This window comes from Hemiscyllium ocellatum, chromosome 28, assembly GCF_020745735.1.
Source record: "Hemiscyllium ocellatum isolate sHemOce1 chromosome 28, sHemOce1.pat.X.cur, whole genome shotgun sequence".
NCBI lineage: Eukaryota > Metazoa > Chordata > Chondrichthyes > Orectolobiformes > Hemiscylliidae > Hemiscyllium > Hemiscyllium ocellatum.
This window is the reverse complement of record NC_083428.1, coordinates 40,520,174-40,541,236: the sequence shown is the minus strand read 5'-3', so window position 1 is coordinate 40,541,236 and position 21,063 is coordinate 40,520,174. Positions and strand designations below refer to the sequence as shown.

The following is a 21,063-nucleotide window of genomic DNA, read 5'->3' as shown; positions in this document are numbered from 1 at the left end:
TTACCCAGAGAGTGGTGGGGGCATGGAATGCACTGCCCGTAGGAGTGGTAGAGTCAGAATCATTGGCAACCTTTAAGCGGCAATTGGATAGGTACATGGATGGGTGCTTAATCTAGGATAGATGTTCGGCACAACATTGTGGGCCGAAGGGCCTGTTCTGTGCTGTGCTGTATTGTTCTATGTTCTATGTTCTAAGGAAGCTTAAGGTTGAGGAGGCAAGGATCAGACAGTGCTACAGAGGGTTACAAGATAACCAGGAAGGAACTGAAGAATGGACTTTGGAGAGTTAGAAGGGGGCATGAAAAAGCTTTAGTGGGTAGGATTAAGGAAAACCCTAAGGTGTTCGACACTTTTGTAGAGAACAAGAGAATGGCCAGACTGAGCACAGGGTTGATCAAGGATAGTGGAGGGAACTTGTGCCTGGATTCAGAGGTGGTAGAGGACTTCCTTAATGAATACTTTGCTTCAGTATTCACTGTTGAGAGGGACCTTGGTGTTTCTGAGCACAATGTGAAACAGGTTCATATGCTCAAACAGGTTGATGTTAAGAAGGAGGATGTGCTGAAAGTTTTGACAAACATAAGGATAGATAAGTCCCTTGGGCCACATCGGATACACCCAAGTTTACTACAGGAAGGAAGGAAGGAAGAGATTACTGCGCCTTTGGCGATGATCTTTGTGTCCTCACTGTCCAGTGGAGTAGTGCCAGATGACTGGAGGGTGGAAAATGTCATTCCCTTGTTCAAGAAAGGGCACAGGGATAATCCTGGGAATTACAAACCAGTCACTCAGTCTTATGCCTGTGGTGGGAAAATTATTGGAGAGGACTCAGAGACAGGATTTATGATTTCTGAGAGACAGGATATATCATTATTCAGAAAACCATGGTTTGAATAGAGATAGTAATCATGGCTTTGAGAGGGGCATGTCATGCCTCACAAGCCTTCCTGAATTCTTTGAGGATGTGACAAAACACACTGATGAAGGTAGAGCAATGGATGCGATATACATGGGTTTTAGCCTGGAGTTTGATAAGGTTCCTCATGGTAGGCTCATTCAGAAAGTAAGGGGGCATTGGACACAGGGGAATTTGGCTGTCTGGATACAGAATTGGCTAGCCAATAGAAGACGGAGGGTGGTAGTTGGTTGAAGTTTCAGCCTGGAGCTTGGTGACCAGTGATGTTCCACAGGGATCTGTTCTGGGACCTCTGCTCTTTGTGATTTTTATAAATGACTTGGATGAGGAAGTGATAGGGTGGGTTACTAAGTTTGCCAATGACAGAAGGTTGGTGGAGCAGTGGATAGTGTGGGGGCCATTGTAGTTGCGAGCAGACATTGACAGGATGCAGAACTGAGCTGATATGTGGCAAATAAAGTTCAACCTAGAAAATTGTGAAGCGATTCATTTTGGAAGATCAAACTTGAATGCAGAATATAGGGTTAAAGGCAGGATTCTTGGCAGTTGGGACGAACAGAGGGACCTTGGGTTCCATGACCACAGATCCCTCAAAGTTGCCAAGCAGGATGATAGGGTCGTTAAGAAAGCATATGGTGTGTCGGCTTTCATTAGCAGGGGTTATGAGTTTAAGAGTCGAGTGGTTATGCTGAAACTCTATAGAGCCCTGGTTAGATTAGACTTAGAGTCATAATCATAGAGATGTACAGCATGGAAACAGACCCTTTGGTCCAACCTGTCCATGCCAACCAGACATCCCAACCCAAAGTAGTCCCATCTGCCAGCACCCAGCCCATATCCCTCCAAACCCTTCCTATTCATAAACCCATCCAAATGCCTTTTAAATGTTGCAATTATACCAGCCTCCACCACTTCCTCTGGCAGTTCATTCCATACACGTACCATCCTCTGCGTTTAAAAAATGCCCCTTAGGTCTCTTTTATATCTTTCCCCTCTCACCTTAAACCTACACCCTTTAGTTCTGGACTCCCTGACCCCAGGGAAAAGAGACTTTGCCTATTTACCCTATCTATGCCCCTCAATTTTGTAAACCTCTATAAGGTCACCCCTCAGCCTCTGACGCTCCAGGGAAAACAGCCCCAGCCTGTTCAGCCTCTCCCTATAGCTCAGATCCTCCAACCCTGACAACATCCTTGTAAATCTTTTCTGAACCCTTTCAAGTTTCACAACATCTTTCCGATAGGAAGGAGACCAGAAGTGCACACAATATTCCAACAGTGGCCTAATCAATGTTCTGTACAGCCGCAACATGACCTCCCGACTACTGTACTCAATACTCTGACCAATAAAGCATACCAAACGCCTCCTTCACTATCCTATCTACCTGCGACTCCACTTTCAAGGACCTATGAACCTGCATTCCAAGGTCTCTTTGTTCAGCTACACTCCCTAGGACCTTACCATTAAGTGGATAAGTACTGCTAAGATTAGCTTTCCCAAAATGCAGCACTTCACATTTATCCGAATCAAACTCCATCTGACACTTCTCAGCCCATTGGCCCATTAGGTCAAGATCCTGTTGTAATCTGAGGTAACGTTCTTCGCTGTCCACTACACCTCCAATTTTGGTGTCATCTGCAAACTTACTAACTGTACGTCTTATGCTCATACCCAATCATTTATGTAAATGACAAAAAGTAGAGGACCCAGCACCGATCCTTGTGGCATTCCACTGGTCACAGGCCTCCAGTCTGAAAAATAATGCTCCACCACCACCCTCTGTCTTCTCCCTTTGAGCCAGTTCTGTATCCAAATGGCTAGTTCTCCACGTATTCCATGAGACTTAACCTTGCTAATCAGTGTCCCATGGGGAACCTTGTCAAACACCTGACTGAAGTCCATATAGATCACATCTACCACTCTGCCCTCATCAATCCTCTTTGTTACTTCTTCAAAAAACCCAATCAAGTTTGTGAGAAATGATTTTTCATGCACAAAGCCATATTGACTATCCCTAATCAGTCCTTGCCTTTCCAAATACATGTACATCCTGTCCCTCAGGATTTCCTCCAACAACTTGCCCACCACCAAGCTCAGGCTCACTAGTCTATAGTTCCCTGGCTTGTCCTTACCATCCTTCTTACACAGTGGCACCACGTTTACCAACCTCCAGTCTTCTAGCACCTCACTTCTGACTATCGATGATACAAATATCTCAGCAAGAGGCCAAGCAAACACTTCTCTAGCTTCCCACAGAGTCCTCAGGTACACCTGATGAGGTCCTGGGGATTTATATACCTTTACCCATTTGAAGACATCCAGCACTTTCTCCTCTGTAATCGGGACATGTTGCAAGATGTCACCATTTATTTCCCTACAGTCTATATCTTCCATATCCTTTTCCACAGTAAATACAGATGCAAAATACTCATTTAATATCTTCCCCATTTTCTGCAGCTCCACACAAAGGCCTCCTTGCTTAGAATTTTGTGTTCAGTTCTGGTTGCCTCATTATAGGAAAGATGCGGAAGCATTAGAGAGTGTAAAGGAGATTTACCAGGTTGCTGCCTGAACTGAAGGGCATGTCTTATGAAGAAAGGTTGAGGGAGTTTGGGCTTTTCTCACTGGATCGAAGAAGGGTGAGAGGTGACTTGATAGATGTGTACAAGATGATGAGAGGCATAGATAGAGTAGATAGCCAGAGATAGTTTTTCCCAGGGTCAGACATGGCTATCACTAGGAGGCATAATTTTAAAGTGACTGGAGGAAGGTTCAGGGGAAATGTCAGAGGTCAGTTCTTTGCCCAGGGAGTCGTGGGTGCATAGAATGCATTGTCAGTGGTGGTAGTGGACTCAGATACATTAGGGACATTTAAACGAGTCTTGGAAAGGCACATGGATGATAGTAAAATGAAGGATACATAGGTTAGTTTGATCTTAGAGTAGGATAAAAGATTGGCACAACATCAAGAGCCGAAGGGCCTGTACTGTTCTATGTTTAATTCTATTCAGAATTATTTCAATATTTAGGAAATGTGTAAGCAATGTGTCAAAACGAAAAACTCGTTTTCAGATCCGCCGTCTCGAGTGGTCAGAAATTCCACAAAAGACATTCTAGAGTAGTAAACAATAAAACTGTACAAATTTGATGCGCACAATATAAAAAGGGATAAAAAAAAACACCTTGACTGGTGGTTTTAAAAAGATTAATTTCCAGAATGTAACAGCATAAAGTCTTGCTGTAACCAATTCCTAGGTACTGACCTTGTTGTAAAAGATAACTCCTGTTATCTGCTTAAACATATTGGCTCTTTTCCTGCTAAACGACTACATCTCAAACATGAATGACCACACATGGAAACAAATAAATTTGTGGAAGTGAAAACACCATGGATTTTATTATGGTGTATTGATATTTGGCATCATCACATATACCTTTCCCTCTTGTGGCATACAAATACTCATACTGCTTTCAAAGAATCTATTACAAGGGTGACAAATCATTTGTTTTGGTCCCCGTAAAGACTGCTAATATTTAGAGAGAGAGCTGAATTGCCCAGCAAGTGATGGAAGCAATGAAATAGTCCACTTAATATAAAAATTAAACTAAAATCAAAATAGACCTATCGTTAATTAACAGGCAACTGATATATCAAAATCAAGACAACGAACACATTAACCAACACAACTAAAACACATCTTATGAATTGCTTTCAATGTGTGCCACACTTTGACAGATGTGGGTATTACACAAGTTGCCACACGTTCTCCAGCAGTTTGTTGCCCCATGTCACAATGGGTTGAAACTTCCACTGTCCTTCAAAAGTTGTTCAACCACTGCCCATTCTGCATTGAGGTTTTCTGGATCTGATTATCAATAGCATAGTACACAGCAACCCTTTGCTCCCTAATCATCTGCTCAGCTCCATTCTTTTTGAAAGAAACAGAAGCTAAATTCTTAGGCATCTTTTGCTGTTAACAAAAAATATTTCCCATTTCCAAAAAACCTACTGCCACATAGCAATGATTTGTTTGCCTGTGTCTAAAAAAGCATCTTCCTTTACTGTGAAATGATGTTAAAACTGACACACTATCCAATTGGCTTGTTTGAATTTCTCTCTCCACAACAACCTGGGCACATGGGCAAGTCTCTAAGTCGAGGTGCTTATCATGACCTCACTATCCTTCAGACGGTTTGTTCCATTTCAAATTAAAGGTGACACTTCAACCATAACCTTTTTGTAAATTTCTGCATTGACAGATTGATGAGGCTTTGGCAAGTGCATTCAGTATACAGCTGAAAGTTGCTGGAAAAGCGCAGCAAGTCAGGCAACATCCAAGGAGCAGGAGAATCGATGTTTTGGGCATAAGCCCTTCTTCAGGAATGAGGAAGGGGTGCCAAGCATACTAAGATAAAAGGTAGGGAGGAGGGACTTGGGGGAGGGGCGTTGGGAATGCAATAGGTGGAAGGAGGTTAAGGTGAGGGTGGTAGGCTGGAGGGGGGGTGGGGGCGGAGAGGTCAGGAAGAAGATTGCAGGTCAAGAAGGTGGTGCTAAGTCCGAGGATTGGGACTGAGATAAGGTGGGGGGAGGGGAAATGAGGAAGCTGGAGAAATCTGCGTTCATCCCTTGTGGTTGGAGGGTTCTGAGGTGGAAGATGAGGCACTCTTCCTCCAGGAGTCGTGTTGCCATGGTCTGGCGATGGAGGCGGCCAAGGACCTGCATGTCCTTGGCGGAGTGGGAGGGGAAGTTAAAGCGTTCAGCCATGGGGCGGTTGGGTTGGTTGGTGCAGGGGTGTCCCAGAGGTGTTCTTGGAAACGTTCCGCAAGTAGGCGGCCTGTCTCCCCAATGTAAAGGAGGCCACATCGGGTGCAGCAGATGCAGTAAATGATGTGTGTGGAGGTGCAGGTGAATTTGTGACGGATATGGAAGGATCCCTTGGGGCCTTGGATGGAAGTGAAGGGGGGAGGTGCGGGCGCAAGTTTTGCATCTCACGTGGTTGCAGAGGAAGGTGCCGAGAGTGAAGGATGGGTTGGTGGGGGGTGTGGACCTGACGAGGGAGTCGCGGAGGGAGTGGTCTTTCCAGAATGCTGATAGGGGAGGGAAATATATCCCTGGTAGTAGGGTCTGTTTGGAGGTGGCGGAAATGACAAAGGATGATACGATGTATCTGGAGGTTGGTGGGGTGGTAGGTGAGGACCAGTGGGGTTCTGTCCTGGTGGCAATTGGAGGAGCGGGGTTCAAGGGCGGAGGAGCGGGAAGTGGAGGAGATGCAGTGGAGAGCATCGGCAACCATGTCTGAGGGGAAATTGCGGTCTTTGAAGAAGGAGACCATCTGGGTTGTTCGGTATTGGAATTGGTCCTCCTGGGAGCAGATGCAGCGGAGGCGAAGGAATTGGGAATATGGGATAGCGTTTTTACAGGGGGCAGGGTGAGAGGAGGTGTAATCTAGGTAGCTGTGGGAGTCGGTCGGACAACCAGTACCTACAACAAATCCGAAATCAACACAGACATTTACTATAAACGCCATCCCATATTCCCAATTCCTTCGCCTCGGCCGCATCTGCTCCCAGGAGGACCAGCTCCAATACTGAACAACCTAGATGGCCTCCTTCTTCAAAGACCCCAATTTCCCCTCAGACGTGGTTGACGATGCTCTCCACCACATCTCCTCCACTTCCCGCTCCTCCGCCCTTGAACCCCATCCCTCCAATCGCCACCAGGACAGAACCCCACTGGTCCTCACCTACCACCCCACCAACCTCCAAATACATCGTATCATTCTTCGTCATTTCTGCCACCTCCAAACAGACCCCACCACTAAGGATATATTTCCCTCCCCTCTCCTATCGGCGTTCCGGAAAGACCACTCCCTCCGCGACTCATTCGTCAGGTCCATACCCCCCACCAACCCAACCTCCATTCCTGGCACCTTCCCATGCAACACAAGAAATGCAAAACTTGCGCCCACACCTCCCCCATTCACTTCCCTCCAAGACCCCAAGGGATCCTTCCGTATCCGTCACAAATTCACCTGCACCTCCACACACACCATTCACTGCATCCGCTGCACCCGATGTGGCCTCCTCTACATTGGGGAGACAGGCCGCCTACTTGCGGAACGTTTCAGAGAACACCTCTGGGACACCCGCACCAACCAACCCCAACTGCCCCATGGCTGAACACTTTAACTCCCCCTCCCAATCCGCCAAGGACATGCAGGTCCTTGGCCTCCTCCATCGCCAGACCATGGCAACACGATGCCTGGAGGAAGAGCGCCTCATCTTCCGCCTTGGAACCCTCCAACCACAAGGGATGAATGCAGATTTCTCCAGCTTCCTCATTTCCCCTCCCCCCACCTTATCTCAGTCCCAACCCTCTGACTCGCCACCGCCTTCTTGACCTGCAATCTTCTTCCCGACCTCTCTGTCCCCACCCCCACTCCGGCCTATCACCCTTACCTTAACCTCCTTCCACCTATCGCATTCACAACACCCCTCCCCCAAGTCCCTCCTCCCTAGCTTTTATCTTAGCCTGCTCGGCAAACCTTCCTCATTCCTGAAGAAGGGCTTATGCCAGAAACGTCAATTCTCCTGCTCCTTGGATGCTGTCTGACCTGCTGGGCTCTTCCAGCAACACATGTTTCAGCTCTGATCTCCAGCATCTGCAGTCCTCACTTTCTCCTAGCATTCAGTATACATCAAGAGAGTTAAGATGGAGCATACCATCAGGATGTCGTGGTGCTTTTCACCATTCACAGCACAGCAGGATCAAAATGTTAAACAACTCTGCTAGGTGAGTGTAACGCTCCAATGTTCAGAGACCACAGTTTTAAAACAGGAAAAAAGTGACTACAAATTCCACTATTTTTAAATACTTCATTAACTCATCAGAGAAATTGTGGATTTAAATATAAATAGCTGTACAAACAGTAATATTCACAATTGTTATTCTTAGAATAAGCCAGTGCATCTCAAATCGTGAGTCTCACTTCTAACCTGTTCGTGGATATCTGTAGGTGTCAGCTTTCCTCTCTTCCAGTGCAGGGGATGGTACATGAATGATTTCCACGTCAGACTCATCCACTTCCTCATACAAAAGATAAAAAGTTTTCACGCCATTTGAATCTACAAGTAAGCCAAAAACACATTTGTACAATTAATGATGATGCTGGACATTGTATCTGACTTTAATAAACTGGAGTACTAAGTTCAGTTCTAAAGAAGAACTTTCATTTACATACTGCCTTTCACGACCTTAGATGTCTCAAAGCATTTGTCAGCCAATAGCATACTCTGAAGTTCAGTCATTGCTGTTGGCCAAGAAATGCATCTCATAAGCAGAAAGATAACCAGCTAATTTGCCTTAGCAATGTTAGCAATAAATGTTGGCCAGGATACTAAAATAATGCATTCACTCTTGGAGGCAAAACAAAGCCTTTACACAGGGTTCTCTAATCCTTTTCCCTTTTCATGTGAACATTTGAATATTTCACCCAATCAAGAGGCCGGTGAACAAATATTAGAAAGATGTGATTTGACACAACAGTAACCACAATCTCTACACCCAACCAGTTTTATGGATCGGCAGGGAGTGGAGCATAGAGATTGAGAAACTGGTGGAGTTGTGGGCACCAGGAGGCGAGGGACGGAGAGAGAAAGGAAGACAGGGGATTACAGGTCTTAACCACATGTTCCCCTTTCCCACCCCACAAACTCAATCTCACACTCCCCTCTAAATCTTGGTTGTGCGCTCGCCATTACATCCAGTACCCACTCCTGATTCACTCCCTTACAATCTCTTCATTGCTCCCTCAACCATTGTCCACCATCACGTTGCACAGCATTTTCTCCACTCGCCTGCAAACTTATTAACTCATATGACATTACTGAAACCTTCAAGACATGGTATCATTTTATTGCTTTATCCTTGTATGTTTTGGTTTTATTTTCACTTTGGTTTTCAGACAGCAAATTCATTCACAGGATACCGACATCACTGGCTCAGTCAGTATTTCTTTTCCATCCCTAATTGCCTTTGAAAAGGTGATGGCGAGGGGATTTCTTGAACCGCTGCAGTCCTTATTGTGTAGGTACACCCACAATGCTGACAGGGAGGAAATCTCCACGATTTTGGCCAGCAACAGCAAAAGGGAAAGTGATACAGTTCTAAGTTAGGATGCTGCGTGACATCAAGTGGTGGTGTTTCCATGCCGTTGTCCTTCTAAATGGTACAAGTTGCAGATCTGGACAGTGCTGCATTGCAACTCATATCTTCTGCTGCCACCATACCTCAATTGTGGAATGAATGAATGTTGAATGTACTAGATGGAGTGACAAGTACTGAGCTCGAGTGTTGTTGGACCTGTAATCATTCAGGCAAGTGGAATATATTCTACCACACTCCTAACTTGTGCCTTTATGACAGTGGACAGACTGAGCAGTCAGGAGGTGAGTTAATCATCACAGAATTACAATCCTCTGACATGTCAGTTTCTGACCAATGGTAACCCCTAGAATACTGACAGAGGAGGATTTAATGGTGATAAAGTCCTTTAATGTCATAGAGTGGTAGCTGGATTTCCCTTTTGGCAAAAGATATTGCCTGGCACTTGAATTATGTGAATGTTACTTGCCACTCATCAGTTCAAGCTTGATTGGTGTCCAGATTTTGCGATATTTGGACATACACTGCACTAGTATCAGAGGAATTGCAAACAGTGCAATAAAGCATTTGACATAGTCGCTCATGGTAGGCTGGTCTGAAAGGTTAAGTCACTTATAATCTATGGTGAGTTGGTAAGTTGGATACCACATTGAACAGGAACCAAAATGAACTAGCTACACAAATACTGCAACTACAAGAGCAATTTAGGGACTGAGTACGTGGAGGAAAGTAGCATGAATTCCTAACTCACTAGATCTGTCCGTCATCTAAGAAGCACAAGTCAGGAGTGTCACAGAATCAAAAGATTTATACAGCGTGGAAACAGACACATCAATTCAACACATTGCAATCTGACCTAGTCCTCTTTGCCAGCATTTGACCCACATTCTTCTAAACCCTTTCTATTCATGTACTCATCCAGATTCTTTTTAAATGCTGTAATTATACCTTCCTCCACCACTTCCTCTGACAGCTCATTGCATACATCCACCACTCTTTGCGTGAAAAAGTTGCCCCTCAGGTCCTTTTTAAATCTTTCTCCTCTCACCTTTAATCTATGTCCTCAAGTTTTGGATCCCCGACTCTAGGAAAACGACCTTGACCATACACTCTCTCCATTCCCTCAACTTCATAGATTAATACAACGTCACCCCTCAGCCTCCAATGCTCCAGGGAACAAAACCATTAGCCTCTCCATAAAGCTCAAGCCCTCCAATCCCGACAAAATCCTTGTGAATCTTTTCCACAGCCTCTCAAGTTTAACAATATCCTTCCTATTGAAGGGTGATCAGAATTGCACGTAGTTCTCCCAAAGTAGCTTTAACAATGTTCTGCACAGCCACAACATACATCCCAACTCTTATACTCAATAATATCATCAATGAAGGCAAGCATGCCAAATGCCTTCTTCATCACTGTGTTTACCTACAACTCTACTTTCAAAGAACTATGCACCTGTACTCCTAGGTCTCTTTGTTTGGCATCACTCTCCAGGGCCCCACCATTAAGTGTATAAATGCTACCCTAGTTTGTCTTACCAAAATGTAACACGTCATATTTATCTAAATTCAACTCTGTCACTCCTCAACTCACTTGCTCATCTGATCAAGGTCCTGTTGCACTCTGAAATAACCTTCGCTGTCCACCTGCATAACCTACTTTGGTGTTATCTACAAATTTACTAACCATACCTGCTATATTTACATCAAAATCATTTATGTAAATGAGGAAAAGCAGTGGACCCATCACCAAGCCTGGCAACACACCATTGGACACAGGCCCCCAGTCTGTGCCACTACATTCTGCATCCTACCTTCAAGCCAATTTTGTATCCAAATTGGTTAGCTCTCCCAAGTGATGTAACCTTATTAACCAGTCTACTGTGTGGAACCTTGTCAAATGCTTTGCTGAAGTCCACGTAGCCAACGTTTGCTGCTTTGTCCTCAATTTTGTCAATTATTCATATCAAGTTAGTGAGACATGATTTCCCATGCACAAAGCCATGCTGACTATCCATAATCAGTCTATGCCTTTCCAAATGCATGCAAATTCTATCCCTCAGAATCTCCTCCAACAACTTACCTATCACTGATGTATTTCATGTTCCCAACTATGCCCTAAATTCCTCTGCCTTATTAGTCAAGCCTCTTGCATTGAAATAAATGCAGTTTAATTTATCAGTCTTACCTCATTCTCTGCTGTGCTCTTGCCTGTCTTGACTATTTAACTTACTCCCCAAATCTGTTATACCAGCCTCAGACTTACCTCTTTTCTTGCGAACTTTTAGGTTCAAAGTGCAGCTCATCTTCAAGAGCATGGGATGAGCAATAAATGCTGGCTTTGACAGTAACATCCACACATGAACTAATATCTTTTCCCAAAAACAGAGCATTTCTCACAGTTACTCATCCAATAAGGAAGCAACACGAATTAGAACTGGGAAATGACACACAGCAAGTGTTGGAAAAGGAAAACATTATACTAGTTTAGAATAAGTTTAATATCTAGCAATTTGAAGTCTGTATGACTTAGCATTAGTGTACTGACTGAACTGCAGATTGGAGTCAGACAAGTGATATCATTAGGCGACCTTCAAATGCAAAGCAGAATCAGTGAAACCAATCAGAATATTTACTGTGGAGATTAACCTTTTATAAATTCCAAAAATGCAAAGCACTGCAGCCAATTTCATACCTTCAATTCCTATGGGAGACCACCAATAACCAGTAAACCTGTCAAATTCTTCTTGTATTACGAAAGTAGCTACTCCTGCAGATTTAGAATCTTCTATTACATTAGGCAAACCTGAAAAAGAGAACATTCTAGTCACAGTGCAATCATTGTGAAATTTAATATAAAGGAACATTAAGTCAAATGTTCTATGGGTGCCATTCTACAATGTTTGCTACATCTTAACCATGGATAGATAAACTGGCTTTGCTCCAGTTTACAAATCATAACGTCTCAAAAACAAAATTCATAACCTGACATACATCAGGGCTTGTTTTAAGATACCATGGAAGTTTGAAAAGAATTCATCTAAGCAGTAGACCTATGCATCTGGGCTCTGCAGGCAACTCACTGGAATGGTTAGAATGTGGAACTCATAGCAGATAACTGAGAAAATTGACAAAGATAAATAAAAGGGAGAAAGTGAGGACTGCAGATACTGGAGATCAGAATCAAGAGTGTGGTCCTGGATGGGCACAGCAGGTCAGGCAGCATCCAAAGAGCAGGAGAATCGATGTTTCGGACATAAGCCACTCATCAGGAGATAAATAAAGGGCAAGCCAGACAAATGATAGGAAGAATTGCGTGGCAGTACAGAACATGAAACTTGCTAGGAGACATAAATTTGAAGCTTTTCTCTTGCACTCATCAGGAGTGAAATGCAAGAAATCAGATTGGCCCAACAAATTAGCACCCTATTCCCATACTTTATAAACAGATATTTCTTTTTCAAGCCTAGCTGTTGCATCCAATTCCTGATGAGGGCAACTTTGTGCCCCTTTTCGCAACAATAAAGGATATCTTGATGAATATCAGATGAGGAAGAGTTAGAGAAATCTAATGTGAAGTAGAAAGATCAGCATGGACTGTTGGACCAACTGGTCTCATTTCTCATCATCTCTTAGATTCAAAGTGCACCTCAACTTCAAGTGCAAGGGATGAGCAATAAATACTGGCTATGACAGTAACATCCACACATGCACCAGTATCTTTTCCCCTAAAACAGTGAATTTCTCACAGTTACTCATCCAAAAAAGAAGCAACAGGATTTAGTACTGGGAAATGACGCACAGCAAATGCTGGAAAAGGAAAACATTATACTCATTTAGAATAAATTCAAAACCTAGCAAAACAATGTGAATTTGAAGTCAGTATGACTTTGCATTGGTGTACTAACTGAATTGCACCACAGATTGGAGTCAGACAAGTGACACTATTAAGAGACCTTCACTTTCAAAGTAGAGTCAATGAAACCAATCAGAATATTCACTGTGGAGCTTAATCTTTTATGAATTCCAGAAAACAAAGCGCTGCAGCCAATTTCATACCTTCAATCCCAATGGGAGACCAACCAGGAACCAGTAAATCTATTGTGAATATTATGTTAATATTATAGCAATAACACATAGTGGCCTTCAAATCCATTAAACAGGCAAGACACTTGTTCTTGACCACCTAACCTGGAGGCTCCCTGCCTTCATTCCTGAAGAGCTTTTGCTCGAAACGTCGATTTTCCTGCTCCTCGGATGCTGCCTGACCTGTTGTGCTTTTCCAGCATCACTCTAATCTAGACTCTGCCTGCCTGAAAAATAATTTCATCAAAGCTATTTGTCTTGCACTGATCAGGACACGCACAAGAGTACAATGCAAAAATGAACATTTTCATAATGAATGAAAAGTGCGATAAAAATACAGTTTCCTATACATTGGTATTCTTGTCAAAGTTCTGATATGTGCAACACAAAGAGCTTTAACAAAATGTGCTTTTTTTCAAAGTATTCTGATCCTGTATCAACAAACTGACTTTTAGTCACTTGGTATTGGAAATAAGATCAGCACGTTGATAGTATTCCAACATACTCTCAACAATGCTAACCACCACCGTCGTGTCAGACTAGAAGTATGTAACACAGGGTCACATAGGAAGTTTAACTTTAATGTGTGAAGATTGTCATCAACAATACTTAAACCTGGAGCAGCAGAGAAGAGAAATCTTGGGGCAAAAAAATTACAATTATCCACCGTCCTCAAAATTGGCTTCAACATAATTGGCAATTTGTGGTAAATAACTGCGGTCGAACTTTAGCTTAATATTCTGCTAGCAGTTGGTTTAAAGCAAATCTGCTTCTGCATAAACTGCTGCATGTTGTTGACAGGGTGAACTGGACAGCTTCTGGGATCAAAGTTGGCCTTGCAAGACCATTTCTGGAAGCACATCTCCAACATTAATAAAACAAAAAATGCACTGTTGATGCTGAAAGTTGGAAATAAAAATAATGAAATGTTAAGTAAACTCAATAGCTAAAATAGCACTGAAGAAGAAAAATGAGTTAGTTTATCAGGTTGATGTTCCTCTCTCACAGCTGTAGAAATAAGATTTCAAGCCAGTGGAAGCAGGAAGACGACAGGGAAAGAAAAAGGTCTGCAATAAGATGCAAGTCAAGAAAGGTTAAATAACAAAAGATTTCACGGCACAACAGCCAAAAAGAATGACAATGGCTATAGTAAAGAAACATCGCCTACATGAGATGCGAATTGCTCAATCATAAACATCAGAGTACAACATAAGGGGGTGCATGAAGGTTGAATCCAAAAAAGACTTGTTGCTGACAACATTAATGCGTTGTAGCAGGCTTTTACTACCCAGTTGTAAACTGTCTTACCTTTATGGCAAAATGTTAATCGCTTCTCCTCACCAGACACAATGTTTACTATCCATAAGTCATTGTTATTTATAAATGAGATGAAGGATGGGTCTCCAGGACATATCTTAGGATCCATTCGAGGTCCTGAACAATTTGTTTTAATCTCTACTGGCTTCATTGGCGATATCTGTAAAACAGCAAAGATCTAGCTCGTGAAGAAAAAGGAACGAATTGTATTCATCATACCAGAGAAAAATGATGCTTGCCACAAGTTGAGTGCAGACAGTAAGAAGCTAGTTGTTTATTTAATTAACAAGCCATACAAGATTACCAAATAACTTACAGTCCCTATTGGCCCATTTCACTTTGTTCGAGAAACTAACTCAAGTAAGGTTTCATTTTTGTTCTACCTCCAACATTCTGCCCATCTCTTTCAAAAGGTCAAAATTAACTTGATCAAGTTTTGTTCTTAGTGTTTGAAACTGCAAATTGAAGGTGACCACCGTATGTAGCTACATTCCACTGTTGAGAAGGGACTACTAAATACCGATGAGATGTCATTATGACATCTTCTAAACCTATCAACTAAGAACTTTTCTCCTCTGCTGCAGTGGCTTGCATGAGCCTAGACCTGGGATGCTCCTTCAATGGTTTTCAACTTCAAAGTTAAATGCTCGTCATGTAAGACAGCAAGGAAGTTAATCTCAATTTTGAAATTATTGCAGAATTGGTCTGTTAAGACATAGCTGTTCTCAACTGTGCTTTCCACTGTCTTCAAGGGACCTACTTTTAACTCTCGTTCAATGAACCTGCAAAGTCTGCATTAATGGTATGCCATACTCTCACATGTCAAACAGTTACAACTTCATTTAGATACAGTAAGGCTCCTTCAAATTGTAACTTTTTAAAGATTGGTATTTTCTATACTAAATCTTACTTTGCTTTTGAAAACATGCATGCTGAAGTCAAAATTTCTACGGGTCTAAGATAAAAAAAACTTTATTTTTAAACAAGGCCCCACTAGGGGGCCCAAGATCCAAATCCCAAAACTTGAGATGAACTGCCAATCAGCACAAAACTGCAGGCAATGCAAATACTGTTCATAGTGGAAACAACAGGCCAAGAACCTGACCACAGTAGCTACATTACTTTTGCACTTACATTAAAACCATTTGTCCCTCCATCCTTGCAAAAGAAAAGACTATTACTGGCTTGGAAGAGAAAAAGTCCACTATCCCTGTGATAGTCATATGAGGTAATTCCAAATGTGCCGAGGCGCTTCCTCTCACGCAGAAGCTCTTCCTCCCGTGAGTACATTCCGTGGTGTGGAGTCGCCTGTAAATTAAACACAACAATAACCTTCAATTGTAATAATTTTTTCAAAGTTGATGAACAATTATTAGGAAAAGTATGATTCATTTACTGGAACTACCCACACAATTCCAAAACCTGTTTTGTTGGCATGGGGGCCTGTAAGGTTTTATCTTGGTATGTGCATATTCAAAACCACTGGCATGATTTGAAACGTGTATAAAATGCAAGTCATGGATTGGGTGATTTGAGAGGTTGTCAATAAATTCATTCGTGAGCTGGAAAAAGGGCAGTGGAGTGACCTTGGTACTAGACTAACAAAACAGATTACGAACTCCACAGGAAGTTGCAAAACTGATTTTAATAAACCTGGTGGGCTGACATCAAGAGTATCAAATCGATCTGACCATCTTCAAAACCTAACTGATCCACTCATATCTGACCCCAGTACCACACTTCTCAATTAATTTTTAATTTTCTGTGAAGTACCCTAGCAAGGTTGGTCCATAACCCAGTGGGAAGGAAGGAGCACGAAGTTTGGTCTTGCCAGAGAACAAAAAAAACCCTGGGCAGAGTGTATTTTTATGTCATGTTTGTGAAGCGAGCAAGTGTACTGATCTTGAGAAATTAAACCTAAATAAATATTTCATCAGTCTACCTGGCTGGCTACTGGCACACAACAGGAAGTTTGTCAGCTCCGACAGTAATTCAAATAAAAGCAATGATTAAAAAATTAGGAAAAAAAGAATAAGCTCCGCCAACTGGAACCACAGGGACTGAAGGTGTGATTTAACTGCTTTATCTAGCTCTTCAAAGCTACTGGATGTTATTTAGGTGTTGAACACAACTACATGGCAGAATATTCATCTGGCAGCTAAACCATCAGAATAAACTAGAAAGATGCAGGTCCTTGAACAGGCGTTCAATAAAATATTATTACATGGAGTCCAGGCACAGTGTAAACTGTAACCTTCAAATGTTATAATTATTCAAATCTTTACATCCAGTAGTAATTTACTCAGCTTGCTGGAGAACAGCAGATGCAAAGTATTTCCAAAAGCTACTTGAGGAAAGCTTTCTTTGCCTCATTATGGTAGATTGCTGATTGTGAATATAGGAGGTATAGTTAGTACATTTGCAGCGTAGTGGACAGCGAAGAAGGTTACCTCAGAATACAATGGAATCTTGATCAGATGGGCCAATGGGGTAAGGAGTGACAGGTGGAGTTTAATTTAGATAAATGAGAGATGCTGTATTTTGGAAAGGCAAATCAGGGCAAGACTTATAGACTTAATGGTAAGGTCCTAGAGAGTGTTGCTGAACAGAGACCTTGGAGTGCAGGTACATAGCCCCTTGAAAGTGGAGTTACAAGTCGATACGATAGTGAAGGTGGCGTTTGGTATGCTTTCCTTTATTGGTCAGAGCACTGAGTATAGAAGTTGGGAGGTCATGTTGCCGCTGCACAGGACATTGGTTAGGCCACTTTAGGAACAGTGTGTGCAATTCTGGTCTTCCCCAAGGATTCAGAAAAGATTTAAAGGGATGTTGTCAGGGTTGGAAGATTTGAGCTACAGGGAAAGGCTGACTAGGCTGGGGCTGTTTTCCCTGGAGCGTCAAAGGCTGAGGTAGAGGTTATAGAGGTTTATAAAATCATGAGGGGCATGGATAGGATAAATAGACAAAGTCTTTTCCCTGGGCAAGGGAGTCCAGAACTAGAGGGCAAAGGTTTCGGGTCAGAGGGAAAAATTTAAAAGGGACCTTAGGCGCAACTTTTCCATACTGAGGACGGTGCGTGTATGGAATGACCTGCCAGAGGAAGTGGAGGAATCTGATTCAATGACAACATTTAAAAGGCACCTGGATGGATTTATGAATAGGAAGAGTTTAGAGGGATATGGGCCAAATACTGACAAATGGGTCAGCATGGACGAGTTGAACCGAAGGGTCTGTTTCCGTGCTTTGCTCTATGACTCTATGACCACTTTTGTAATTTCTTTTTAATTCTGATTATTGTTAGCTGATATTTCTGCTCATTTGCAGCTGATCAGCAAGTCATACCCAGTCAGTCATGATATGTTGCTATTTCGAACACAAAATTTGAAGTAACTTTGATGAAGGAACTGCAATGTAACACAAAAAAGTATCTATACCATTGAATGCATTAATATTGGCATTGCATGTTTTGTTCAAACATGGAAAATGGTTGAACAAAGTTAAAAGTGAGACTAGATTAGGCAGCTAGTTGGTTCACCTGGCACAGACCAGGTTGGCCAAATGGTCTGTCTTTGTGCTGTAATATTTCTATGATTCAAAAGTTGTAAGATTGTAAAATTGCCATTGATTAACAGTGGGAACTGCCTTTTTCTGTAGGGATGCCTTATGGAAGAAGGTCCCCTGCAACCGCAGGAAATGCAAAACTTGCGCCCACACCTCCTCCCTTACCTCTCTCCAAGGCCCCAAGGGATCCTTCCATATCCGCCACAAATTCACCTGCACCTCCACACACATCATCTATTGCATCCGCTGCACCCGATGTGGCCTCCTCTATGTTGGGGAGACGGGCCGCCTACTTGCGGAACGCTTCAGGGAACACCTCTGGGACGCCAGGACCAACCAACCCAACCACCCCGTGGCTCAACACTTTAACTCTCCCTCCCACTCCATCGAAGACATGCAGGTCCTTGGACTCCTCCATCACCAGAACATAACAACATGACAGTTGGAGGAAGAGGCCTCATCTTCCGCCTGGGAACCCTCCAACCACAAGGGATGATGAACTCAGATTTCTCCAGTTTCCTCATTTCCCCTCCCCCCACCTTGTCTCAGTCGATTCCCTTGAACTCAGCACCGCCCTCCTAACCTGCAATCTTCTTCCTGACCTCTCCGCCCCCACCCCACTCCGGCCTATCACCCTCACCTTGACCTCCTTCCACCTATCACATCTCCAGCGCCCCTCCCCCAAGTCCCTCCTCCCTACCTTTTATCTTAGCCTGCCTGGCACCCTCTCCTCATTCCTGATGAAGGGCTCTGGCCCGAAACGTCGAATTTCCTGTTCCTTGGATGCTGCCTGACCTGCTGTGCTTTAACTAGCAACACATTTTCAACTGTGATCTCCAGCATCTGCAGACCTCACTTTTTACTCGAACAAAGTTAAAATAATGCTTTAGTTATACAGATCAGACAGCACTTAAGTGTTTTGCTCACTACTATACCTTTAATCATTTGTTAAAGGGGAAGTTAAGAATGAACCTTAGAAGGAGAGATGAGGACAGTGGTAGTCTTCAAGACAACAGACTGGCTTGTAAATGGGCAGTCACATGATGGATGAGAATTAAAGCAGAATTATGCATTGTGAAGACCAAGAAACAACATGTAGTATACAATTCTGCAAAGAATGCAAGACCAGAGTGACCGAGGCATATTTTCAAATCACTGAAAGTTGCAGGGCACACTAAGAAATCAACTAATAAAGCAGAGGGGTTCCCAGACTTTGTAAAATTGCAAATAAAGGCAGGGAATACAAACTCAATGAAATTAAGATGACTTTTTATAAAGCACAGGTGCAGCTTCAAATGAAGTAATGTATGCAATTTGGGGTCCCCATCTTTAGGAAGGATATGAATGCATAAAGAGAGGCTGCAGAAATGGTGTACAGGAATGTTTCTGGGGGAGGAAGAACTTCTATTATGTTCTTTTTCAGGGAAAAATGTGGAGACTATAGGCGAGGAGAAAACTGCTTCCATTAGCACAGAGGTTGAGAAACAAAACACTCAGATTTAAGAATGTTTAAAGTGGATGAAAAAAATAATCTGTTAAACATAGTTAAGTAGTTAGGATTGTGAATATGTAGCCAATAGAGGAAAGAAATATTCAATTGTGGCTTTGACAAGATATTTGAATAAACATCTGAAAGTTAACACAGAGCAACAGAGAAAAGGCAGCAAGTGAGACTAACACAGTCCAGTACTGACATGGATTAAAGGGCCATTTCCTTTGCTGTCAATCATTTTAATTTTCTCTGAGGAGAGAAAGAAAAAGAATTTCAGTTTTCACCTTGGCTTTGCATATATTTCTTTGTAATATAACACTACCATCATTATTGAATGTTGTCTTCCTATCAGCCTAGCCAGAAAACGTGAGGGAAACTCCAAAAACATGTAGTACTGGTCTGAGACCTTACATTTTGGTTTCTACTTTCATTTAGTAATGACAGCAGCCAAGGATGTTGTTTGTCCCATTAAATAGATATTAGCCTCATGTCATTTCACAGTACCCAATGAATTGCAATGATAAAACTCCATCCATCTACTCCACAGCAGATGAGATTGGAGAATAAAATCACTGTATTATTATGCATTTCAAGATAAAAGTAGTTAAGAGAACACAATTCTCACCTGGAAATGATCAAGCATTTGCTTCCAGGACAGCAGCAAGAGAGAATCCTTCCGGACCTTTTTTGGGATTTCAGAGTACAACAGAGAGTTCTCTCTACTTCCATAAGGCATCCCTACAGAAAAAGGCAGTTCCCACTGTTAATCAATGGCAATTTTACAATCTTACAACTTTTGAATCATAGAAATATTACAGCACAAAGACAGACCATTTGGCCAACCTGGTCTGTGCCAGGTGAACCAACTAGCTGCCTAATCTAGTCTCACTTGCAGGTTAGAATGCTTCAGCTGCAGATCTAGCACTCATAGAATGAGAGTCATACAGCATCGAAACAGTCCCTTCCATCCAACCAGTCTATGCTGACCATATACCCCAAATTAAACCCATTCCATCAGCCTGCGCTTTGGCCCATATCCCTTCAAACTTTTCCTATACTTTTAAACATAGTAACTATACTTGTATCCACCAATGTCTCTGGCAGCTCATTCCACACAAGAACCACACTGTGTAAAAATGCTCCCCCTCATATCCTTTTTAAAATCTTTCTATGCTCCCCTTAAAAATATGCCCCCTAGTTTTGAATTCCCCAACGCCAGGGAAAAGACCCTAGTCATTCATCTTATCTATGCCTTGCATGATTTTATAGACTTCAATAAGGCCACCCCTCAACCTCCAACGCTCCAGTGAAAGAAGTCGCTGTCTTTCCAGTCTATTTTTATATCTCAAAGACATGACTGATGTTGAGATCAAGGATGTGTGTGTAAAGACTCTAGAGAATGTCAATATATTGAAGGTGGTGGCTTTGAGCACCCTAATTGCATTAAGAAAGACAAATCCCCAAAGCCAAATAGGATCTATCTGAGGTTACTGTGATAGGCAAGGGAAGAAACAGCTGGGCACTAGCA

At 42.6% G+C, this 21,063-nt stretch overlaps 1 protein-coding gene across 7 annotated transcripts in view; it reads right to left on the bottom strand.

Moving 5' to 3' along the window:
- The window catches only part of dpp9 (dipeptidyl-peptidase 9), a 108,165-nt gene that overhangs the window by 33,691 nt on the left and 53,411 nt on the right, over positions 1-21,063 (bottom strand). For all 7 annotated transcript variants that reach the window (XR_009646188.1, XM_060846241.1, XM_060846240.1 and 4 more), the window contains 5 exons: positions 20,161-20,273; positions 15,617-15,790; positions 14,474-14,642; positions 11,775-11,885; positions 7,913-8,041 (listed from right to left, as the gene is read on the bottom strand). Coding sequence is in view for 6 of the 7 variants with exons in the window: in XM_060846241.1 (XP_060702224.1) it covers positions 7,913-8,041; positions 11,775-11,885; positions 14,474-14,642; positions 15,617-15,790; positions 20,161-20,273 (696 nt within the window). In the remaining variant the exon portion in view is untranslated. The remainder of the gene's footprint in view (positions 1-7,912; positions 8,042-11,774; positions 11,886-14,473; positions 14,643-15,616; positions 15,791-20,160; positions 20,274-21,063) is intronic.